General features: G+C 44.1%; 1 protein-coding gene across 1 annotated transcript in view; it reads left to right on the forward strand.

Annotated features, from left to right (window-relative positions):
* LOC120041894 (chloride channel protein 2-like) overlaps positions 1 to 26,289 on the forward strand; it is a gene marked incomplete at its 5' end in the record, with an annotated part of 69,980 nt that extends 43,691 nt beyond the window's left edge. Inside the window, 8 exons of the mRNA XM_038986755.1 lie at positions 3,139 to 3,272; positions 4,460 to 4,650; positions 9,650 to 9,767; positions 10,937 to 11,007; positions 16,341 to 16,379; positions 19,539 to 19,643; positions 20,927 to 21,013; positions 26,080 to 26,289. Of these exons, the coding sequence (XP_038842683.1) occupies positions 3,139 to 3,272; positions 4,460 to 4,650; positions 9,650 to 9,767; positions 10,937 to 11,007; positions 16,341 to 16,379; positions 19,539 to 19,643; positions 20,927 to 21,013; positions 26,080 to 26,289 (955 nt within the window). The remainder of the gene's footprint in view (positions 1 to 3,138; positions 3,273 to 4,459; positions 4,651 to 9,649; positions 9,768 to 10,936; positions 11,008 to 16,340; positions 16,380 to 19,538; positions 19,644 to 20,926; positions 21,014 to 26,079) is intronic.
* Positions 26,290 to 26,806: the final 517 nt, after the last annotated feature.

The following is a 26,806-nucleotide window of genomic DNA, read 5'->3' on the forward strand; positions in this document are numbered from 1 at the left end:
AACACTTCATCCAGCTAGACTGCACATGCTCTGAGGACGCAACTAGGGATGCAGCCCTGCGAGGGTTAACGCATTTAAATGTCTTACTCACGTCGGCCACAGAGAACGAGAGCCCACAGTCCTTGAGAGCGGGCGAAGAATGTGTTAAGCTTGTCTGGAAGCAAGACATCGTTGTCAGCGACGTGGCTGGTTTTCCCTTTGTAATCTGTGGTTGTCTGTAGATCCTGTCACATACGTCTCGTATCTGAGCCGTTGAATTGCGACTCCACTTTGTCTCTGTACTGACGTTTTTCCTGTTTGATTGCCTTACTGAATGCCTTACTGAATAACTACACTGTTTGAATTCAACCATATTCCCAGTCACCTTGCCATGGTTTAATGCGGTGGTTCGTGCTTTCAGTTTTGCGCAAATGCTGCCGTCTATCCACGGTTTCTGTTTTGAGTAGGTTTTAATAGTCACAGTAGGAACAACATCCACTCTACACTTCCTTATGAACTCAGTCACCATGTCAATGTATACGTCAATGTTATTCTCAGAGGCTACCCTGAACATATCCCAGTCCGGGTGATCAAAACAATCTTGAAGCATGGATTCTGATTGGTCAGACCAGCGTTAAATAGACCTCAGGCCAGGTACTTCCTTTTTGAATTTCTGCCTATAGGAAGGGATGAGCAAAATAAAGTGATGCTCTGATTTGCCGAAGAGAGGACAATAATTTCCTTGTAGGTATCCCTGAAGTTGGAGTAGCAGTGGCTGAGTGTTTTAGCAGCGCGAGAACTACAGTACAGTCAATGTGTTGATAGAACTTCGGTAGCGTTTTCCTCAACTTTGCTTTGTTAAAATCCCCAGCTACAATATATGCGGCATCAGGATATGTGGTTTCCAGTTTGCACCAAGTCCAGTGGGCCATCGTGGTATTGGCTTGATGGGGAATATACATGGCTGTGACTGTAACCAAAGAGAATTCTCTTGGGAGGTAATACGGTCGGCATTTGATTGTGAGGTATTCTAGGTCGGGTGAACAAAGGACTTGAGTTTCTGTACATTATCACAATCACACCATGAGTAGTTAATCATGAAACATACACCCCCGCCTTTCTTCTTCTCTGAGAATTCTTTATTCCTGTCTGCGTAATGTTCTGAGAACCCAGCTGGCTGTATGGACGGGGACAGTATATCCGGAGAGAGCCATGATTCCATGATGCGGAGTATGTTACAGTCTCTGATGTCTCTCTGGAAGGAGATCCTCGCCCTGAGCTCGTCTACTTTATTGTCCAAAGACTGAACATTAGCGGGTAATATACGCCTCCTGAGTCGGACTAGAAGTCCACTCCGAATACCTCTTCTCCGCCGGCAGGCATCTTGGAGCAGCCTCTGGGATAAGTTAAATTGCCCTGAGTGGTACAAACAAAGGATCCAATTCGGGAAAGTCGTAATCCTGGTCATAATGCTCGTGAGTTACCGACGCGCTGATATCCAAAAGTTTTTTCTGGCTGTATGTAATAACACAAACTTTCTGGGCTTTAATGTGAGAAATAAAACACACATACTGAAACGTTGCTAGAATTAGAGCTGCCATGTCTGTCGGCGCCATCTAGCTGATTGGAGAGAGAGGTGAGGCAACAATTACATGCACATCACTTTTTCTCTCCGTGTGTGTGTGTGTGTGTGTGTGTGTGTGTGTGTGTGTGTGTGTGTGTGTGTGTGTGTGTGTGTGTGTGTGTGTGTGTGTGTGTGTGTGTGTGTGTGTGTGTGTGTGTGTGTGTGTGGCAATGTGCCTACAGTCCACTGTACTCTGAAGTTATGAGACAGATACAATAAGAGACAGGTTTCTGTTTGTTGGTTTCAGAACCATTGAAGTGCTCATTATATTAGGTCTGCTGTATAGGGGATTATTGTATTGGTTTAAAGCAGGGGTAGGCAACTAGATTCAAACGTCGGCCGATTTTTGTCGGAGCGGCTGGTTGGGGGGCCGGAACGTAATTATAATAATTTGTGCACTGCAAATTGACCACAACTAAGTCTAAAAAGGGATTGTATTTGAAAATAAAAATAATTTCATACCTTATTTACATTGAGACACGATCACATGATTCCCTGGTTTAAAGCTACAGAGGGGGTTATTGTATTGGTGTACAGAAACCGGGCAGTACAGGTATATGGGTTTTAGATCTTGTAGTGGGACAGAGGGAAGGCCTGCGTCGGGGTTGGCACGGACAGAACTTAGCAGCAGAACCTAGTGTTGCTGTCGGAGGTTGGCACGCTCAGCCTGTCTGGCAGGAAGGAAACCTGTCTAGTGTTGCTGTCGGAGGTTGGCACGCTCAGCCTGTCTGGCAGGAAGGAAACCTGTCTAGTGTTGCTGTCGGAGGTTGGCACGCTCAGCCTGTCTGGCAGGAAGGAAACCTGTCTAGTGTTGCTGTCGGAGGTTGGCACGCTCAGCCTGTCTGGCAGGAAGGAAACCTGTCTAGTGTTGCTGTCGGAGGTTGGCACGCTCAGCCTGTCTGGCAGGAAGGAAACCTGTCTAGTGTTGCTGTCGGAGGTTGGCACGCTCAGCCTGTCTGGCAGGAAGGAAACCTGTCTAGTGTTGCTGTCGGAGGTTGGCACGCTCAGCCTGTCTGGCAGGAAGGAAACCTGTCTAGTGTTGCTGTCGGAGGTTGGCACGCTCAGCCTGTCTGGCAGGAAGGAAACCTGTCTAGTGTTGCTGTCGGAGGTTGGCACGCTCAGCCTGTCTGGCAGGAAGGAAACCTGTCTAATGTTGCTGTCGGAGGTTGGCACGCTCAGCCTGTCTGGCAGGAAGGAAACCTGTCTAGTGTACTGTGTGGCCAGGGTAGAGGGGTAGAACCACAAATATTCTGAGGCAGAACCTGCTCTCTCACACAGTCACCTCCTATACAGTACAACTATTACGTCCGGATGCAACCTCACCTCTGTAGCAATAAGTTCAGGACTGACTAGGATGTAGTTCCAAAGTCACCTCTGAAAGGACAGAGGAATTGACAGATTACATTTTTTGGGGGCTTAACTTTTCACTCCTATTTTCTAATAGTTATCACTCACTGACTGTATAGGTGGTGCTAATAACCACTCCCTCTCTTCCACTCCTCCCCTCGTCATCCCTCTCTCCTATCGTCCTTCAGGAAGTATAATATTCGTGTGGAAGACATCATGATCAGGGATGTGACCTACATCACCCTCAACTGCTGCTACAGAGACCTGCATGATGTACTGCTGGCTGGACACCTAAAGACCCTGGCCCTGCTCGAGTCCAGTGGTGAGACAAACACATACTGATACTTTACAGACGCAGACACATACTCATACTTTACAGACGCAGACACATATTCATACTTTACAGACGCAGACACACACTCATACTTTACAGACGCAGACACATACTCATACTTTACAGACGCAGACACATACTCATACTTTACAGACGCAGACACACACTCAATACTTTACAGACGCAGACACATACTCATACTTTACAGACGCAGACACACACTCATACTTTACAGACACAGACACATACTCATACTTTACAGACGCAGACACACACTCATACGTTTACAGACACAGACACAGACACATACTCATACTTTACAGACGCAGACACACATTCATACTTTACAGACACAGACACATACTCATACTTTACAGACGCAGACACACACTCATACTTTACAGACACAGACACATACTCATACTTTACAGACGCAGACACATACTCATACTTTACAGACGCAGACTCATACTCATACTTTACAGACGCAGACACATTCTCATACTTTACAGACGCAGACACATACTCATACTTTACAGATGCAGACACACATTCATACTTTACAGACACAGACACACACACAAATTACAGACACTACAGAAAATGTTCAGTCAAATAAATACTCCCCCACACACACATTCAAGTTATATATTCTTATACAGTATGCCAAGTCTGTTGTAATTGTGTAGCGATGCCAAAGCAATTAGCTGGGGCAATTATTTTAAACAAACAAACACACCCCCGCATACACACCCCGTCGTGTACACACACACACACACACACATACACTCAAACTCAGACGCCTGGCTGTTGTTAGTTACATAACTTACCATGCAGAAACATGTGTTAGGAGTCCCCTGCAGTCTGCACATTAACTACTGTTCTAGAAGACCTCTCTTTCTCCTCTCCTCCATCACATCTTCCCACTTTGTCCTCCCCCTCCTCTCTCATTCTAATCTCCTGGCCCCTCTCTCTCAATTTCTCTTCTTTTCCATCATCCCTCTTCTTTTTATCCTCATCTGTCTCTCCTCTGCCTTTCATCCCATCATATCTGTCCTCTCTTCATCACCCCATTCCCTTCTTTATGGCACTCTCATCTCATATTTCTCTCCATCCATCTCTCCCTTGCTGCCCCTCACTTTCCATGCTCTCTCTCTCTCTCCCCCACCCCTCAGAGTCGATGATCCTGCTGGGTTCTATTGAGCGTGCCCAGCTCCAGGCCCTCCTGTCCCTACAGCTGGGCCGGCCACGGAGGCTGGAGTACCTGAGAGACCGAGCTACTGCTGAGAAGAAGCGCCTGTCGATGGTCTCCCATCCGGGCAGCGAGGACGGCTCCCAGAGGGTTAACCAGGAGGTCCGGTTCCAGGTAAGTACAGTCTTGACAACCCACACCGAGCTAAACGTTACACTCTTTGAGGTCAGTCATGTCTGGAGTCCTCAGTACCACACCAAGTTAACAGTACACACTATGAGGTCAGTCATGTCTGGAGTCCCCAGTACCACACCAAGCTAACAGTACACTCTTTGAGGTCAGTCATGTCTGGAGTCCCCAGTACCACACCAAGCTAACAGTACACATAACGCTGTATAAGTTTGGATTTTTACCCAAAACGTCTTCAAGACTGGATCAGTGGAGGAGGACAGGATACCAGGTCAGCTTAGAGACACAGGAGAACCAGAACTATAGCAAATACAGTGGTAGCTGGCTCCATCTGCTTCACTGGCTCCATTTGACAACCAATATGAGAGAAAAAATAAAATTATATAAAATCGTTCTAGTCCCATGGTTGATATGTGAGAGAAAAAGTTTTAACAAGCCTTTATTGTCCCATCAATAATAGACAGAGTGAGCGAGAGGGAGTGAAAGAAGGAGAGAGAGACTGACAGAGAGAGAAACAGAAGGAGAAAGAGTGGGCTCCCGAGTGTCTCAGGGGTCTAAGGCACTGCATGTTAGTGCAAGAGTCCCTGGTTCGAATCTAGGCTCTATCACATCCTGCAATGATTGGGAGTCTCATAGGGCGGTGCACAATTGGCACAGCATCATCCAGGTTTGGCTGGGGTAGGCTGTCATTGTCAATAAGAATTTGTTCTTAAATGACTGAAAAACAGACAGAGGGACTGACAGAGAAGGAGAGTTAGAGAGAAACAAATGCTATTTGGCCCTAAATAGAGAGTACCCAGTAGCAGAACACCTGCCCACTGTGACACAAACGTAAGGAAAGCTTTGACTATGTACAGACTCAGTGAGCATAGCCTTGCTATTGAGAAAGGCAGCCGTAGGCAGACCTGGCTCTCAAGAGAAGACAGGCTATATGCACACTGCCCACAAAATGAGGTGGAAACTGAGCTGCACCTCCTGCCAAATGTATAACCATATTAGAGACTCATATTTCCCTCAGGTTACACAGATCCACAAAGAATTTGAGAACAAACCCAATTTTGATAAACTCCCATGTTTACTGGGTGAAATACCACGGTGTACCATCACAGCAGCAAGATTTGTGACCTATTGCCACAACACTGTATGTAGACATTATGACATTTGAAATGTCTTTATTCTTTTGGAACTTCTGTGAGTGTAATGTTTACTGTTCATTTTTATTGTTTATTTCACTTTTATTCATTATCTACTTAACTTGCTTTGGCAATGTTAAAATATGTTTCCCATGCCAATAAAGCCCTTGAATTGAATTGAACAGAGCGAGAGGGCCCGACGGAGAGAGAGACAGTGACAAAGGAGAGTGAGAGGGACCGACGGAAAGAGAGACCGAGAAGGAGAGCGAGAGAGGGAGATGTGTCTTAGGAGGTGCAGTTGTGCTTGTGTGTGTGCGTGCATGGGGTTGTGCTTGTGTGTGTGTGTGTGTGTGTGTGCGTGCGTGTGTGTGTGTGTGTATGAGCACTGGCACACACAGCTGAAATTGTTTTTTTTTGTGGCTGCCAATGTCTAGCTTTATTTTGAGGGCTAGCACTGCTGTATTCAGAATACTGATCTGGTTCCTCCTCCCTGCGCCACTACTGAACCCCGCCCCAGGCTAGTGGAGTGATACTCAGCCATTCACAGCAGGCCCGGTGGGGGGGAAGAGGAGGAGAGGAAGGGCGGGGAAGAGGAGGAGAGGAAGGGAGGGGGTGGGGGGGAAGAGGAGGAGAGGAAGGGAGGGAGGGATGGGGAAGAGGAGGAGAGGAAGGGAGGGAGGGCGGGGAAGAGGAGGAGAGGAAGGGGGGGGGGGGGGGGGAAGAGGAGGAGAGGAAGGGAGGGGGTGGGGGGAAGAGGAGGAGAGGAAGGGAGGGGGTGGGGGGGAAACAAGCGTTTATTTCAGCTTTTCCCCCCAGGACTTCCCTCCAGGACGCCAGGGTTTGGATATTCATCACACTCATTTAGCTCTCTCAGCGCTCTCTCTCTGTTTCTCTCTCTGTTTCTCTCTCTGTTTCTCTCTCAGAGCTCTCACTCTCTCTGTTTCTCTCTCTGTTTCTCTCTGTTTCTCTCTCTGTTTCTCTCTCTCTCTGTTTCTCTCTCTGTTTCTCTCTGTTTCTCTCTGTTTCTCTCTCTGTTTCTCTCTGTTTCTCTCTCTGTTTCTCTCTGTTTCTCTCTCTGTTTCTCTCTGTTTCTCTCTCTGTTTCTCTCTCTGTTTCTCTCTCTGTTTCTCTCTCTGTTTCTCTCTCTGTTTCTCTCTCTGTTTCTCTCTGTTTCTCTCTCTGTTTCTCTCTGTTTCTCTCTCTGTTTCTCTCTCTGTTTCTCTCTCTGTTTTTCTCTCTGTTTCTCTCTCTGTTTCTCTCTGTTTCTCTCTCTGTTTCTCTCTCTGTTTCTCTCTCTGTTTCTCTCTGTGTTTCTCTCTCTGTTTCTCTCTCTGTTTCTCTCTCTGTTTCTCTCTGTTTCTCTCTCTGTTTCTCTCTGTTTCTCTCTCTGTTTCTCGCTCTCTGTCTAAAAACAAAAAAAAATGTAATAAAAGCATTGTAAGTTTTATTTTTCCAAAGTTGGTGTGAGAGAGGTGGAAAAAGTATTGTTATCGATCAATAGTGACAAATGACAACTTAGATGGAAAGCTACTGAGGATGGTAGCTGACTCTATAGCCACTCCTATCTGTCATATCTTTAATCTGAGCCTAGAGGAAAGTCTTTGTCCTCAGGCCTGGAGGGAAGCCAAAATCATTCCACTACCCAAGAGTGGTAAAGTGGCCTTTGCTGGTTCTAACAGTAGACCTATCAGCTTGCTGCCAGCTCTTGGCAAACTATTGGATTTTTCTTTTGACCAAATACAATGCTATTTTTCTGTAAACAAATTAACATTATACTTTCAGCATGCTTATAGAAAAGGGCACTCAACATGTACTGCACTGACACAAATGACAGATGATTGGTTGAAAGAAAGTAATAAGAAGATTGTGGGAGCTGTACTGTTAGATTTCAGTGCAGCCTTTGATATTATTGACCATAACCTGTTGTTGAGAAAACATATGTGTTATGACTTTTCAACCTCTGTCATATCGTGGATTCAGAGCTATCTATCTAATAGAACTCAAAGGGTTTTCTTTAATGGAAGCTTCTCTAACGTCAAACATGTAAAGTGTGGTGTACCGCAGGGCAGCTCAAGACCCTCTACTCTTTTCTATTTTACCAATAACCTGCCACTGGCATTAAACAAAGCATGTGTGTCCATGTATGCTGATGATTCAACCCTGTATGCGTCAGCAACCGCAGCTAATGAAGTCACTGAAACCCTTCACAAAGAGTTGCAGTCAGTTTTGGAATGGGTGGCCAGTAATAAACTGGTCCTGAACATCTCTAAAATTAAGAGCAATGTATTTGGTACAAATCATTTCCTAAGTTCTAGCTGAATCTGGTAATGAATTGTGCGGCTGTTGAGCAAGTTGAGGAGACTAAATTACTTGGTGTTACCTTAGATTGTAAACTGTCATGGTCAAAACATTGATTCAATGGTTGTAAAGATGGGGAGAGGTCTGTCCGTGATAACGAGATGCTCTGCATTTTTGACACGACACTCCACAAAGCAAGTCCTACAGGCTCTAGTTTGATCTTATCTTGATTATTGTCCAATCACATGGTCAAGTGCTGCTAAGAAATACTTAGTAAAGCTGCAGCTGGCCCAGAACAGAGCAGCATGTTGTGCTCTTTATTGTAATCAAAGCGCTAATATTAATACTATGCATGCCAGTCTCTCCTGGCTAAGAGTTTAGGAAAGACTGACTGTATCACTTCTTATTTTTATGAAAAAGATGAAGGTGTTGGAAATTCCAAATTGTTTGCATAGTCAACTGTCATACACATTTACAACAGCAGTCATGCCACCAGGGGTCTTTTCACAGTCCCCAGGTCCAGAACAAATTCAAGGAAACGTACAGTATTATACAGAGCCATGATTGCATGGAACTCTCTTCCATCTCATATAGCGCAAGTGAACAGCAAACATGGTTTCAAAAAACGAATAAAGCAACACACCTCATGGCACAACGTCTCTCCCCCACGTGACCTACTTGTTGTGTGTATGTACTGGACTACATGTTAATGTTTTTAAATGTATGTCAATTGTAAAGTCTTTTGTCTGTAATGTATTTTTCGTTATGTGTCAGACCCCAGTAAGACTAGCTGTCGCTTTTGGCGCCGGCTAATGGGGGTCGTAATAAAATAAAAAATGATCTAATAAATCTCTATCCTCATCTCCACTTTCTCCTACATCTTTTCAGCTCTGGTGTTTCCTCCGGTCTATTGACTTTTCTTCTCACTTTTTCATTCTGTCTCCTTCTTTAGCTCTCTCCATATTCTCACAATCTCATCTCATTCTCTCCCTCTCTTGCTTTTTCTATTCCTCCCTCCATCAGGCTGTGTGTGTGGGGGGTTGTAATAGAGGTGGTAAGACAAGATAGAGAGCAACCCATTGGATTGATGAGTCAGGAGGAGAGTGAAAGACAATCAAATACAAATTAGATATAAAGAGGGGTGGGGAAAGGCATAGGTGGAGAGAGGAGGAGGAGGAGGAGGAAGAGAGGGGGTGGGGGGGGGGGGGGGGGGGGTGAAGCACGTGTTGATGTCCAGAACTGCATGTGAGAGTGTTGGCTAGGGAGTTTGCCTATAAGTATACCTTGTTATTGGATCATTCTTACTTAGAACAGAGTGAAAAGAAACTCGCACTGTAGGACCATTTCCCCCAAACTAAACTACAGTGATGTGTGTGGAATGTGTAGAGGGGATGTACAGTAGGTACAACATGTACTGTACTATTGAATAAATGTATTCAGAGTGTATAGTAACGTGTGTGTGTGTGTGTGTGTGTGTGTGTGTGTGTGTGTGTGTGTGTGTGTGTGTGTGTGTGTGTGTGTGTGTGTGTGTGTGTGTGTGTGTGTGTGTGTAGATCTCGACAGAGGAGTCTACCTTCAGTCCCACCCCTACCCCCTCTATGAAGCCACTGAAGCCGGCCCTGAAGAGACCCTCTGTGGTGGACCGCCCCACTGGGATACCCATACCCACAAGTAAGCACACACACACATACACATACACACACACACACACACACACACACACACACACACACACACACACACACACACACACACACACACACACACACACACACACACACACACACACACACAAACCCTTAACCCCCTAGAGTTGATTGATGCATCGGTGCGTCAATCTAAGTAACATAGGAACATAGTAACATAGTAACATAGTAACATCAAAATGTGTCAGTTTAAGCTAGAGATATCTTTTTGCATTGGATGAGTCTCAATCCACCTCGTCTGCCGACATCGCACTTCCGCATCTACGGTGAAAGGTGGCAGAGCTAGAGCAGTGAAATTCGGTCTTCTCATGAAAACATCTGTAGCGTCCGAACTGTTTGACCTACAAACTATTATGGCCACTCTATGGAAAGGGGAGACTCTCACGAACACGAGGGTGGTATCCGCTCTACGACCCCCACAAGTGTCAGGGGACTCGTCTGAATTCGTTACAGTCGATGTGCCAGCCTCTGTTTGTAGCATCCGAACCGTTTGGCCTACGAACAAATGTGGAGAGGGGAGATTCTCACGAACATGATGATGTTCTCCGTTTAGCTCTACGACCCCCACAAGTGTCACGGGACTCGTCTGAAGGTATCCGAAACCGGTTGTAAAAAAATTCTGGAAAGATATAGTACCAGTCAAAAGTTTAGACACACCTACTCGTTCAAGGGTTTTTCTTTATTTTGAATATTTTCTACATTGTAGAATAATGGTGAAGACATCAAAACTATGAAATAACACATATGGAATCATGTAGTAACCAAAAAAGTGTTAAACCAATCAAAATATATTTTCTTGTTGAGATTTTTCAAAGTTGCCACCCTTTGCCTTGATGACAGCTTTGCAAGCCATTTGTGTGTTTCTCTGAGCTATAGTAGTAAAGGCCAAATTTTATACCTAAAGTGGTCCTAAAATTCAAAATCAAATTGCTAGCTGAATGATCCATTGTATGACCACCCCCACCCCCACCCCCTCCGTCCCCCCGTACCCCCCAATGACTTTAAAATTATTAAATAACTAAGTACTTTTTGATTTACTTTGAGCTGCTTCAAATGGTCTCTCTCTTCTCTCTCTCTCTCTCTCTCTCTCTCTCTCTCTCTCTCTCTCTCTCTCTCTCTCTCTCTCTCTCTCAGGTCCACAGGACCACTCTAGCAGCACCTTAAAGAATCTCTTCTGTGTCAACCCTGAGACAGAAGGCCTGGAGGTGAGACACCTGTTTTAAAACACCCACACACACTCACACACACACACTCCCCTTACCTCCTCCTACAAACTCTTCCTATTCTCTCCTCCAAGCTCAGAATCTCCCAACTCTCTCCTACACATAACCCATTCCTGCCCTGTCCTACTCTCCACTCTCTCTGAGTAACACCTCCACACCGCCACTTGGGTTGGGAGACTCAAGTGTCTGTTTCTGAGAGTGGTGGGGTGAGCGTTTGCCCAGCGTTGCGGAGGCGTTGTGTTAATGTTGTTCTTGTCTTTGGCCGCTGGAAGAACAAGAATGTCAACATCAACATAGAGGGCACTGCGACTCCTGAGTTTAGGAGGCCACCCAAACGTGTCAGGATATCCGTCGTGGTAAGAACGCCGGGAATGCCTGCGGAAACTGCCCAGCAACTGGACAGCCATCCAATCAACCAATCGCCATCTACTGCAGGGCTAATCCATGCCGATGGACTGTGATCTGTGCCATCGAGCCAAATGTGTTGAACGTCCTCCTCCCTGTCTGTGAACCATTACTGACCTCTGACCCCTAGTCCTCTTCTTCTGATTGGCTGTTAGAATGCAAACTGAATGCAAACATTGTCAGAATGCAAACTGATTGGTCAAGAGGTCAGTAGGGGTCATGAACTTTACCGCTCCTATAGCTATGACACCCTAAACCCAAAAAGACTACAAACCGTGTTTGTGGTCCAAACGTGGTCTTTCCTCAGTAAGGGTGGTGTGGTTAAGTTGTGGTTAACTTAAGGGATGTGGCGGTTCAACCAAAGCATGCTGCTACGCTGTCCATCATCAGCCATGTCATTAGAGGCGTCCAATCAGTGACCTTCTACTGGTTTGTGGGTGGGGCCTGTAGCGCTACAGTTCACCCCTCCACAGAACCAAACCCCTCCCACTTGTTCATCTGCTGTAGTTGTTCATACCATTTGTCATGAGGACACAAGTTATACTAGGGATAGAGGGAGGGGGGAGAGGTTTGGATTGGGGTGGGGGGGGGGGGTATTTCATGACATGCGTGTGGTCCTGTGTTGCTTAGTTGGTAGAACATGGTGCTTCTACCGCCAGGGTTGAGGGTTTGATTCCTGGGGACACCCATACGTAAAATGTATGCACGCATGACTAAGTCGATTTGGATAAAAGCGTCTGCTAAATGACATATATTATTAACAGAAATCAGAGATGTATCCTGTTGGTAACACGAGCAGTTCTAGTCCTCCTGTTCAATGACCAAGCAATTACAAATACAACCACCAAGGAAACCATAAACCAAAATACACTGTCCAATTACCAACGCTGCTACGCTTTAACAGTGATGCATGTCCATCAATGAAACAACTGCCCAATTCTGAATTAAGAATGATGATTGCAACATTTAAAACATGATAAAATGTTGCATGTACCCCTCTGACAAAATATAAAATGCTAATTATTGTTTTATTCATAAATAGTCAAGAGAATAGCAATCTGGAAATGAAATAGTGAAAGGTTTTAATGTCATTAAACATTGATAGCCTAAACCTAATGGTACAATATTGATGCCCTGAATATTTTGGTGATGTAGAGACATTAGTAATTATAAAGCTTTGATGAGCTAATTAGACACAACTACCCTCTAGGTAGTTGTGCCTATGTGTGTGTTTATGCTAGGGTGTTTGTTAGTGTTGATTGTAGTTATTAGTATTCAGAGGAAGTGTGTGGTTACTCAGAATCCATTTGGCCACAGAGGCCCTAAACATAAATATGAACAAACAAATGTATTAAAATATTTACCCAAGACTTCCGACTACACTACCGTACACCCCCGCATCTTAAAGAAATTAAGATATTACTTCTCTTTCTCCCCCTGAGCTGTAGTTCACAGCCCCCTTCTCTCTCCAAATTACTCTCATTTCCCCTCTTTTTATCTACCCCTCTGCGTCACTATTTCTCTCTTTCTTATCCTCCCCTTTTCATCCCTTCCCTACCTGATCCTCCTTTTTTCCCATCTCCTCCTTCCCCCTCCGGTCTACCTTCTTTCCTGCCTTCCCTCTCTGTATCCAGTGAAATATTGATGCAGGGTAAATTACTTGAGTATTCCATCCCAGAGAAATGATCCTGGCCTTTCAGAGCTCAGTGTTTTCTCATTCTTTCTCTCTTTCCTCTTGACGGGAGTAGACCAGACAACACGTCACTGAGCGGTTTCATGCCTTATTAATGGACGTTTTTTTGTCCAGATTTATTCTCTGCCTTTAGAATCACACTGGGAATGGCATTGTCAGGGAGTGTGTGTGTGTGTGTGTGTTTGTTATATTCTGGGCTGGCCCTGAATTGAAGCCTGTTGAGTAGTTTGATGTGTGGATTGCAGTGGACCAACACTGGGGTCAAGACACTAAGAGAAGGAGCAGAGGACTTCGATTAGATTAAGAGACAGACACACACAGATGCAGAAATATAAATCAATAGATAGATCAAGATGAAGGAAGAGAGATGTCACCTGTTAAATCCACTTCAATCAGTGTAGATGAAGAGACAATTGAGATTTTTAAGTCTTGAGACAATTGAGACATAGATTGTGTATGTGTGCTATTCAGATAGTGAAGTCAAAAGATTTAAGTGCCTTTGAACGGGGTATGATAGTAGGTGCCAGAGGCACCGGTTTGAATGTGTCAAGAACTGCAACGCTGCTGGGTTTTTCACGCTCAACAGTTTCCCGTGTGTATCAAGAATGGTCCACCATCCAAAGGACATCCAGTGAACTTGACACAACTGTGGGAAGCATTGGAGTTCACATGGACCAGCAACATGGGCCAGCATCACCTGCTCTGTCTCTCTCCCAAAAACACTCACTTCCAACACATGCAGGTGGTAGCTGTTCTATATCAAACAACTACATCTCTGTATTATACTGATTCTTCTACACACACACACACACACACACACACACACACACACACACACACACACACACACACACACACACACACACACACACACACACACACACACACACACACACACACACACACACACACACACACACACACACACCTCTTTCATCTGTGCAGTGTCCTGGTTTTGGAGAGGTGTACAGGTTTGACAGTAGCACTTTTATTTGAATGTACCATATGTATCTACTTAGAAAGTAATGGTAGTAACCAATGTGTTGAATTCTGCTAAATGTGTACCAGAAAAGTACCCATTGACCTCATGAGAGTAAGTAGCAGGTAAAAACTGGTGGAAACAGGACTGTAAAATGCAGTGCTAGCGGACTGTCAGTCCATGTTGGTGTCAGTGGTGATGGTGTTGTCAGCTTCTGGTTGCATAATTCTACAGTAGGGAGGTCACCTTGACCAGCCGGGCCCCACAGCAACTGTTGCCAGGGTTACAGGTAGGTCAGCCACTGCAGGCGGGTGGATAAATGAGCTCAGGGCTCCCATCACCTCCTAGGGCCTGAGGCTGGGAGAGGGGTCAGGTGTTGAGGTAGACGGAGAGAAATTAATAAACACACACACACACTTTTACACTAAAGTCACACATAAGCCCTATTCGTACGGGACTAGTATTACTATAGAACAGGGGTGTCAAACTCATTCCACGGAGGGCAGAGTGTCTGTTGGTTTTTGTTTTTTCCTTTCGATTAATTCATCAATCAAGTACAAGGGTGGAGCAAAAACCCGCAAACACTTGCCCCCCCATGGAATGAGTTTGAAACACGTGCTATAGAACATCGGTTATGTAATTACTACCCCAGCATGTCCATTTTTTCACAAGAAATTTTCAGACGGGATAAGTTTGGCCAAACTGCCCCTGTAATAATTTTTTTCCTCATTCAAAATTGATCGTTTTGACGGTAGCCTGAAGGCTCTTCTAGGCGTGAAGATATTTCCAATGTCCAGGGATAGCCTAATATTGGCCTGATGGCCTTCAGTTATGATGTCCAGGGATAGCCTAATATTGGCCTGATGGCCTTCAGTTATGATGTCCAGGGATAGCCTAATATTGGCCTGATGGCCTTCAGTTATGATGTCCAGGGATAGCCTAATATTGGCCTGATGGCCTTCAGTTATGATGTCCAGGGATAGCCTAATATTGGCCGAATGGCCTTCAGTTCGGAGAAAGTCAAAATAATAATGCATATCAATAAGAACCATGAACCGTAACCTATGCAGACATTTAATTAACTGGCATATTTGGCAATTCATCGGCACTATTGTCCACGCCATCTTTTAAAAGAGAAGTATGGCTCTAGGAAAGTTGATATGTGACAAAACGGATCATTCATCTGTATACTACGTGCATAGCACTTTGTTTTAAGGATCAATTTGTTCCCATGTTCTAACCCAAACTGGGTGCAGCACCTGTTAAACGCTGTAATATCCCTCAAAACACAGGGATGACGATTCGCACGGGACAGGACCTGGGAGTTTCCCGAAAAACAGCAGGTTTTTGGGGCTGGGATAATATGTTTTATTTATTTAACTAGGCAAGTCAGTTAAGAACAAATTCTTATTTACAATGACAGCCTACCCCAGTGACACTGGGCCAATTGTACATCTCCCTATGGGACTCCCAATCACAGCTAGATGTGATGCAGCCTGGATTTGAACCAGGTATTGCAGTGATGCCTCTTGCATGGAGATGCAGTGGCTTAGACCACTGCGCCACTCGGGAGCCCAATAATCTTCCTGCCAAACAAAAATTACTGACGTGGCAGATTCGGACGGGACGAAAATTATGGTATGTGCTTGTGCACTTAATTATATAACCTGAGCTCCCCCAGAAAACGTATCCTGTCCGATTTGGGCTATACACACACTGTTTGATATTGACCCACACACACACACTAAAGTACCACTCAGCACTGTAGAACTCTCTCAGGTTTTCAGGCCCGCCCGGCACATATCCAAACTGTGGCCATCATCACTCCATGGTCAAATCCTGTAGTGCCAATCATCCGATCTATACTTTGAGACCTTGTGAAAAGCACTGTTTATGAATGCAACCCATTATTATCCTCATCTGTTTCAAGTACGTTTTCAACCCCCACCATGGTCATCTGTGTAGTTATTCATTTAGTCTCCCTTGTCACATCTTTCCATCCACCTTTTCATTTTGTAACTGTGTTCAGTTTGACCGCTATGTGGCCACGACATGGACAAGTGTTTTCTTTGTGGTATGAGTGTACTGTGTGTCATTGGGTTTGTATTTTAAGTTATTTACTGTCATTTAGACGTTGTACTTGTCTGTAGTTTTTGTGTGCAGCCGTGCGTACAAGTCTTGTTGGTGTGTGTTTGCAGTGTAAGTGTGTTGATCTGTTTCCTGTCCCTCTCCTCTCAGGATGACTTCGATGTGGATGATGACATGACCATCAGAGAGGTGAGACCCTACAACACTTTCTCTCCCTCTTTCTCCCTTTTCTCTCAGGATGTTTCAGTGCTGTCTGTCTATGCTATGGTGTATTGATTGGTTATCAGGGGAATAATAAGTCACTGTGTATGAAGAGCTTTATCAAAGCTGGAAACTCTATGGGCATCTATTATCTCTGCACCAGAGACCACAGCCAGGCACTGTGTAGCCAAATAAAACAGGCAACAACCTAGCCTTAACCCTCTAAGGTCAATGTCCGCGCCCCAGTGGACATCTAATTAGCATAATACAAAAATCCCCATTAAAAAAGTGTCAGTTTAAGCTAGAGAGATCCGTTTTTTTTGCATTGGATGTGTCTCAATCCACTGCATTCGCCTATGTCGCACTTCTGCATCAGCGGTGAAAGGTGACAGAGCTAGAGCGGTGTTTGTCAGACCATGAGACATCCCGAAAATTGGTCTTCTTACATAATTGTCTGTAGCGTCCGAACGGTATGACCCCTCTATGGAAAGAGGAGACTCTACGAGCCCCACAAGCGTCTTGGGACTCGTCGGAAGTCGGTACAGCCGATCTGCCAACTTCTGTCTGTAGTGTCCGAACAGTTTGGGCTACACACTAATACCCCTCTGTGGAAAGGTGAGACTTTCACGAACATGTACATGTTGTTTTGTTGTTGGACGCCCACAGGGCTCACACGACTCGTCTGAAGGTCCCCAGTACCAGTTGAAAAACCTTATGGAAGTATATATGAGACTCTTTAGTGCCAAAAATAAGGGGTTAAATACATATTAATAATAAATTGTTTCCTGATCTTTCTTATATCTATAGATATAGGACGTACACTTCAGAACAATTTATTGGGGAGGGACTCTGTGTGTGTATATGGCGAATATAAATGGTGCCCCGAAGCTCTGTCTAAAACACAAATATGTCTATATATATATATATATATATACCAAAAAGTGTTAAACAAATCAAAATATATTTTATATTTGAGATTCTTCAAAGTAGCCACCCTTTGCCTTGATGACAGCTTTGCACACTCTTGGCATTCTCTCAACCAGCTTCATGAGGTAGTCACATGGAATGCATTTAAATTAATTTGTGGAATTTCTTTCCATCTTAATGCATTTCAGCCAATCAGTTGTGTTGTGACAAGGTAAGGGGGTATACAGAAGATAGCCCTATTTGGTAAAGACCAAGTCCATATTATAGCAAGAACAGCTTAAATAAGCAAAGAGAAACGACAGTCCATCATTACTTTACGACATGAAGGTCAGTCAATACGGAAAATTTCAAGAACTTTGAAAGTTTCTTCAAGTGCAGTCGCAAAAACCATCAAGCGCTATGATGAAACTGGCTCTCATGAGGACCGCGACAGGAATGGAAGATCCAGAGTTACCTCTGCTGCAGAGGATACCCTAACCCTAGAGTTACCAGACTCAGAAATTGCAGCCCAAATAAATGCTTCACAGAGTTCAAGTAACAGACACATCTCAACATCAACTGTTCACAGGAGACTGTGTGTATCAGGCCTTCATGGTCGAATATCTGCAAAGAAACCACTACTAAAGGACACCAATTAGAAGAAGAGACTTGCTTGGGCCAAGAAATACGAGCAATGGACATTAGACCGGTGGAAATTTGTCCTTTGGTCTAGAGTCCAAATTGGAGATTTTTGGTTCCAATCGCTGTGTCTTTGTGAGACGCGGTGTGGGTGAACGGATGATCTCCAAATGTGTATTTCCCACCGTAAACCATGGAGGAGGAGATGTTATGGTGTGGGGGTTCTTTGCTGGTTACACTGTCTGTGATTTGTTTAGAATTAAAAGAACAATTAACCAGAATGGCTACCACAGCATTCTGCAGCGATACACCATCCCATCTGGTTTGGGCTTAGTGGGACTATCATTTATTTTTTAACAGGACAGTGACCCAACACACCTCCAGCCTGTGTAAGGGCTATTTTACCAAGAAGAAGAGTGATGGAGTGCTGCATCAGATGATCTGGCCTCTACAATTCCCCGACCTCAACCAAATTGAGATGGTTTGGGATGAGTCAGACCACAGAGTGAAGGAAAAGCAGCCAACAAGTGCTCAGCATATGTGGGAACTCCTTCAAGACTGTTGGAAAAGTATTCCGCATGAAGCTGGTTGAGAGAATGCCAAGAGTGTGCAAAGCTGTCATCAAGGAAAAGGGTGGCATTTAGAAGATATTCCATAAAAAAAATTGCCGTTTCCAGCTACAATAGTCATTTACAACATTAACAATGTCTACACTGTATTTCTGATCAATTTGATGTTATTTTAATGGACAAAAATGTGCTTTTCTTTCAAAAACAAGGACATTTTTAAGTGACCCCAAACTTTTGAACAGTAGTGTATTTTTATGTGTTTAACACTTTTTTGCTTACTACATAATTCCATATGTGTTATTTCATAGTTTTGACGTCTTTACTATTATTCTACAATGTAGAAAATAGTAAAAATAAAGAAAAAAAACTTTTGACCGGTAGTGTGTTACATCCATGGTGATAAAAGAACGGATATGGCTTTTATCTTTAATTCAGTAAGACATTCATTCATATTTCAAAAGATAAAATTTTTCATTTATATATATAAAAGCTCTATATACTGTATATATATCGTCTAATGAATGGGGTAGGATAGGGATTGAGATTAGTGTTGGGGTTTGTAAAGTGATTTGGTAGCTATTAGGATCAATTGGATTTTAGATTAAAGCTAAAATGCTTGGTGGTACGTCAATTTAAATAGTCTGCAATGTTTCCACTGATAAGCGCTTTAACAGTTTTATACTCACCTTTGTTCTGAACATTATTCCATAATCTATAATCGTATTAATCTCACGTGCTTCCCTTTCAACTGATACCATGCTTATTATGCATATCACTCTCATATTTGCTAAGCTATTAGCATTTACATTTGATGTAGCCCATATTGTTAACAATCACTGGAGTTTAAGGCATTAAAAATTTATGTTTTTATCTTTTGAAATATGAATGAATGTCTTACTGAATTAAAGATAAAAGCCATATCTGTTCTTTTATCACCATGGTTGTAAAGACCATTTATGTATTCTATGTGTCTAAGAGGGTTTGAGTACTTCCATAATGTTTCTCTCCACTCTCCTCTTCATTGGGTTTGCAGATTGCAGAGTGGGAGGAGAACCAGCTTGACGAGCAGGTGAACTTTGACAACTGCAAGATCGACCCTGCCCCCTTCCAACTGGTGGAGCGCACCTCACTACATAAGGTTTGTCTGTCTGTTAATTATGCTGCTCAGTACAACCCCCTTTTGACTGTGTCCTCCATAATGTCCTCCATTCATAATGCCCCACCCCCTCTTTTCCTCTCTTCTCCCATCCTCACCTCCCTGCTCTGTGTGCCTGCTGTTTAAACATTTAAGAGTGGGATTCTGTACCAATCCATCAAGCTCTCCCCTCTCTCAACCTTCCTCACCGCACACTGCCAACACCCAATACCACATACAGTCTCCCTCCACATATTAGTGTGTGCATGTGCGCATGCTCTAGAGCTGGGACGATAAACCGAAACCAACCATCTCGATCACTTATCGCAGGCATTTTACTGATGTCGTTCATTACGATAAGTAGCCTATACTAGACAAATGTGAAGTTTGAAATGAAATAAGTTTGCTAATATGGGTGATTGTCAATGGGATAATTAATGGTAGTACAACCATCAAACTAGTCAGTGGTATAAAGTACTTAAGTTGTTTTTTGAGGTATCTGTACTTGACTAATTTATATTTTTGACAACTTTTACTCCACTACATTCAACTGTGGTGCACGTTCTTATTAACCCTTCTTTCTATTTAGCTTATTGCATCAATTCAGATTTTGTCCTGTGTGTGTGTGTGTTTGTGTGTGTTTCTTATGGAAACTTGTGTTTGTTCCCTTGTGTCTGTCAGTCTGGGTGATGTGTATTCCATGCTACTGTATGTTTGTGCTGTTTGTTTCCTGGTACATTGTAATGGAAAACTCCCATTGCATTAAATATTTAAATGACAATAAGGTAGTTCTATTCCCTGTGATTTGGGTTTAGGCTCAAGTTGCTGTCTGTGTGGTTCACTTGACGTTCTAGCAGTTTATAGTATCAGTAGGGATGTTGTACCTTTCACAACAATCTAGCTCAGTGGTGCTCAAACACCTGATTACACTAATCAAGGTGATTCCTTTTGATGACTTGCTGATTACTTCATTAGTTGAATGAGGAAGGAATCTGCACACCATGCAGCTCTCCAATGACCACTGAGCTGACTGTTCTAATGCACTAACTGCTGTAGTTTAATAGCTGCTCAAAGATTTTCACAGGAGGCTATGTCTCTAAAGGAATGTCAAAAGGAAATCTATAGTTGGTTGTGTTCTAGCAGTTTAAGGTGTTTGTTCCAAGTGTTCTAGATGTTGGTTCTAAGTGTTGATTCTAACAGTTTTAGCTGTTGGTTCTGAGTGTTCTAAATATTGGTTCTAAGTGTTCTAGCAGTTGGTTTTAAGTGTGTTGTTCTCTTATCCCCAGACCCACACCATCTTCTCTCTGCTTGGGTTGGACCATGCCTATGTCACCAGCATCGGACGACTCATTGGAGTGGTGTCCCTCAAAGAGGTGAGTGACACGGATCACCTGGAGTTGACCACATCAACATGACACTGTCCCATCATCATCATCACTTACAGCATCATGACAGCCACCATCATCATAACAATGTCCATCATCATCATCATCTTCCTCACTGTCACAATCATCTGCATAACGTAACATTATGACTATAACTACTGTTCCCTGAAGACTTCGGTTGAAGGAACTAAAACCAGGCCTGACAAGGCCAATGAAATCCGCGCCTCGCTGGTGATAAGTGTGAGGCTCGGATTCATTCCTTCAATTTAATACCGCTCTTCACCGAGCCCAGGAACGTGTGGTGTGGGGCCAGACAGGTGTTGTACCTTGTTTCCCTTCTTCAGGGAACAGTAGTTATAGTGATAACCAATGTTCCCTCAAATTTTTGGGGTCACTGAGAAAATGTTAGGTCTTGTGAACGGAAACTTGAACATTGTGAGAATTTTGTGCATCTTCCGGCGCACATTTACAGTGAACACTGAGGCTGTACCCTTACAGTTTTAGACAGTAGCCAATAAGATATTGTAGCTATTTGAGCATAGTGTAGGCCTACCAACAAAACCAATGGAGCAAATTACATAGCATTATCACATGGAAATAGCTTTTTTTTCTATGATATAGCCTACAGTAGCCTGTATGTGGTGTTCAATGCAAACCTACATTGCATGAGACTTCTAAAAACGTTTTTACATTATGAAGGGCTTGACATGAATTCATTATTTTTTACTTGGCCTGTAACACCATGGGCCAAATAGGTGACTGTAAATGTCATTGTATTGTGTTGTATGATGCAAAAAAACACTTTACAAAAAACAATGAATTATTATTACCATACAGATAATTATTATTACCTTACTTTAACCCCTCTGCCTATTGGCTTATTTGCATATTCAAGCCTGTCTCTAAATATAACACTGCCCCTTTAATTAAGACGTAAGCTCTTTACCTGACTGTTTTTTTAAAGACAGCTTGAAATGTGCTCTTGTGGGAAGCAATAATTCCCCATTGCTGACCTATAAAACTGGTCTAATAACTCGCTAACTAGCAAAGAATGTCAACAAATGCGCACACGCGCGGCTCTGATATGAACAGAAAAACGCATTCACTCGCGGGGTATTGAAAGTCTGCTAGTGGGCTACCGCTGCCAAAATAATTCTACTCCGTTGCGGTCTGTCTCTGCCTACAACAAAATCACAGACTCAATCTTGCAGAGTTAGATTTGTTTTGGTTTGTTGCGTTGAAAAGGGGCTGATATAATGTTGATTTGATCACAGAAAAAAATATCTATATAGTACAAACTCAGTGAAGTTCAATCTCTTGAGTCTCTGTGCGACATGGCATTTAGGCCACGCAGCAGTCCTTGGAGGAAGTGCGCAGCCGCTCACGCCCGCAGTTTAGAGGGAACCTTGGTCATAAGTTACATATGCTTTCAGTCCAACGCTCTAACCACTAGACTACCTGCCGCCCCAGTCTTCTGGGAAGGCTTTCCACTAGATGTTGGAACATTGCTGCGGGAACTTTCTTCCATTCAGCAGCGAGCATTAGTGAGGTTGGGCACTGATATTGGGCAATTCTGTATGGATCTCGCCTTGTGCAAGGGGGGCATTGTCATGCTGAAACAGGAAAGGACCTTCCCCAAACTGTTGCCACAAAGTTGGAAGCACAGAATTGTCTTGAATGTCATTGTATACTGTAGCGTTAAGATTTCCCTTCACTGGAACTAAGGGGCCTAGCCCAAACCATGAAAAACAGCCCCAGACCATTACTCCTCCTCCACCAAACTTTACAGAAAGGCACTATGCATCCGGGCAGGTAGCATTCTACTGGCATCCGCCAAACCCAGATTCGTCCGTCAGGACTGCCAAGTGGTGAAGCATGATTTATCACTCCAGAGAATGTGTTTCCACTGCTCCAGAGTCCAATGGCGGCAAGCTTTACACCACTCAAGCCGACGCTTGGCATTGCACATGGTGATCTTAGGCTTGTGTGCGGCTGTTCGGCCATGGAAACCCATTTCATGAATTCCCCGACGAACGTTTCAAGTGCTGACATTGCTTCCAGATGAAGTTTGGAACTCAGTAGTGAGTGTTGCAACTGAGGACAGATGATTTTTACGCCCTTCAACGGTCACGTTCTGTGAGTTAGTGTGTCCTACCACTTTGCTGCTGAGCCATTGTTGCTCCTAGACGTTTCCACTTCACAATAACAGCGCTTACAGTTGACCGCGGCAGCTCTAGCAGGGCAGTCATTTGACGAACTGAAAGGTGGCATACTATGACGGTGCCACGTTGAAAGTCAATGGAGATTGCATGGCTGTGTGCTGGGTTTTATACACCTGTCAGCAACGGATGTCGCTGAAATAGGCGAATCCACTAATTTGAAGGGATGTCCACATACTTTTGGCCATGCAGTGTATGTTGTACCGAAGTTGACTGACTGAAAGGGAACTGTCACCACCATCACACACACAGTCCGCATTAATGAGCTCGGCTCTTTCCGGCCCTTCAATTGGTGACAGACAGCGAGACAAATGACTGGTTAATGTTCCTTACAGTCTCTCTTCTTGTTCTTTCTCTCTCTCATTCTCTCGCTCTCTTCACAAACAAAACAGAAAGAAGCACTCTGTCTTTGTGAATTGGCTGTAAAACGGGAGATTGGTGCTAAGCACAGTGTTGTTCACTGGCTGACATTTAGGCCTTTTATTTGGTATTAGACAAGCAGACAAAAACAGCAGTGAGATGAGCCTCGCCTCCCCTCGTCTCCTCCCCTCGTCTCCTCCCCTCGCCTCTTGTCTCTGTCACACAGTACTACTGCATTCAGCTCTCCTTGTGCCTCCTAACTGGATACACAGGGAGGGTGTGTGTGCAACCTGTGTCTCTGCTTAGAAACAGCTGTTTCCAAGACATCTGTCATTGTTGGGGAAGGAGAGGGATGGAGTGTATGACATGATGTCTGATCAGGGCTATTGTTTAGTCAAATAAATGTTGAGTTTCATAACCATAAAATGTGTCTGCCTTTACTTTATTATAGGCTTGGGAAGTAACCTGATTGTCATACCAACCTTGTGCCATACCGGGATATTCGGTAATACCCCACTGAGCCTTTGTAATCCGATGGGTTAGCAATGCTAACAAGTACATGTCAAATCCAATAGAGAATGCTAATGAGCGCATTGCGAACATTTTATAGTCTCTGAACTAAAGTATTTGCAGGACAGACCACCTAGCTCATAAAGTTATACAAGTAACAAAACAATGCTATTCACATTTTGCTGCACAAAACCTATATTAAACAGCAAGGCTCTTGATCCAGGAGGGAATTCTCTGCTGTTACCAAGAGAAGCTTGATTTTGGAAAAAGCTCACTACGTAGCTAGATAGCTAACTAGCTACTTAGTTTGCAAACCAAATGCACACAAGCAGAGCATTTAACACATTTTAGACAGTTAACTTAATAGTTCTAAGATATCTAGCTGGCAACATTTAGTTGTGAATTCCATACTGTACTAGATTGTACAGTACATCTCCTTTGTACAAGACAAAGGAGATGATTGTGGACTACACTTCCCTAACACTGTCGCTGTACAAGGTTGTAGTGGAGCAGGTTGAGAGCTTCAAGTTCCTTGGTGTCCACATCACCAACAAACTAACATGGTCCAAGCATACCAAGACAGTCGTGAAGCGGGCACGACAAAACATATTCCCCCTCAGGAGACTGAAAATATTTGGCATGAGTCCTCAACCATGATCCTCAACCTGTTCCTACAGCTGCACCATCGAGAGCATCCTGACTGGTTGCATCACTGGCTGGTATGACCGCAAGGCACTACAGAGGGTAGTGTGTAAGGCCCAATACATCACTGGGGCCAAGCTTCCTGCCATCCAGGACCGCTATACCAGGTGGTGTCAAAGGAAGGCCCTAAAAATGTTCAAAGACTCCAGCCACCCTAGTCATAGACTGTTCTCTCTGCTACCACACGGCAAGTGGTACCGGAGCGCCAAGTCTAGGTCCCAAAGGCTTCTAAACAGCTTCTACCCCCAAGCCATAAGACTCCTGAACATCTAATCAAATGCTATCCAGACTATTTGCATTGCCCCCTTTTACGCTGCTGCTACTCTCTGTTTATAATCTATGCATAGTCACTTTAATAACTCTACCTACATGTACATATTACCTCAATTACCTCGACTAACCGGTGCCCCCGCACATTGACTCTGTACCAGTATCCCCTGTATATAGCCTCGCTGTTGTTATTTTACTGCTGCTCTTTACTGTTTTAGGTATTTTTCTTGAAACTGCATTGTTGCTTAAGGGCTTGTAAGCATTTCACTGTCAGGTCTACACCTGTTGTATTCGACGCATGTGACAAATAAAAATGTATTTGATTTGATTACCTGGCACGTGCTGCACAACAGTGAGTGACTCACAAGGCTCCGGTCTCTTGTCGCTGTGTGCTTGTAAACAAACACCACGTGACATGTGACTGGAGACTACTGTAAGCTTCATAATAATGTGACAGGTAAAATGAAGAACTCAATCTTCTTTATCTCTTAATGGATTGCACAAGTTGACTGCAGGTATTTACTTAAAGTAGCTACAAATATTCACATTTATTTAAAGAAATAGTTTAAACGATATTGACGGTATTGAATAACCATCCCGTGGCCATTTCCAAATACCCCGGTATATGGTATATGGTATATTAATATGGTATGTATGGTATATGGTATATGGCCCAAGCCTACTTTATTACCATGGTACAGTAGCATAGCCACACTCCTTATAGTATCACCTAGAAACACCATAGCAACCACCCTGTAATATCGCCATGGTTAAACGTCACCATTCTGCTTTGGTCTACACTTCCCTAACACTGTCGGAGTACAGATTGAACTGTACTCTCTGGTACTAAGCCTTACTTATTTTCAATACCAAATTGACTGGTACTCCATAACTGTGACCCTTAGTCCCTAAGTGTCAGTGTACAGGCAAGGGGTCTGATTGGGCAAGTCTCTTGGCCTTTGTTGACTGATTCTTCCTGTATTATCTCTGTAGCTGCGGAAGGCCATCGAGGGTTCTGTGGCGGTGAAGGGTGTGAAGGTGCGCCCCCCTCTGTCCAGTTTCCGGGACAGCGGCACCAGCGGCACCAGCAGCAGCAATAGTGAGAACGAAGCCACAGAGCTCCACAAGCTGTGGGACCGCCACAAGTCCATGTCCCTCCCTCGGGAGCACCTGGCCTCCGACTCTGATGAGAAGTCCCAGTGAGGGGGATGGGGACAGGGGGATGAGGATGGTGACAGGGGGATGAGGATGGTGACAGGGGGATGGGGACAGGTGGATGGGATGGTGACGGGTGTGTTGGAGGGTAGAGGAGTATGAGGAGCGTAGATCCCCCGCCCCGCCTCAAAACCACAACCGATGCTGCAACCTCAGGGCTTGGATCAATACTAAATTCTGGAAAATCTCTCCTCCTCCTCTCCTAACCTTCCTCTCCATTCCTCTCTTCCTCTTCCTCTCTCTCCTTTACCCCTCCTCCCAGTGGGCTTTTGGGCCCTGCACTTACTCAACTCTTGATGCTGAGGGATGGACTCTGCTCCCGCCCCAACCAGAACAGAAGAGATCTGGGTGTTAGGGAGGGGAGAGGAGTGTCACTGCTTAACAAAGGTGGTCAGAACAAAATGTATAGAATGTGGTTTGACTATAAAAGGGATTGCATTTTTATTATTTTTTATAGCGACTTGGGTATTGGTGAGGAAATGTTCAAAGTTTGTTTTCATTTTGT

Source organism: Salvelinus namaycush, unplaced genomic scaffold, assembly GCF_016432855.1.
Source record: "Salvelinus namaycush isolate Seneca unplaced genomic scaffold, SaNama_1.0 Scaffold571, whole genome shotgun sequence".
NCBI lineage: Eukaryota > Metazoa > Chordata > Actinopteri > Salmoniformes > Salmonidae > Salvelinus > Salvelinus namaycush.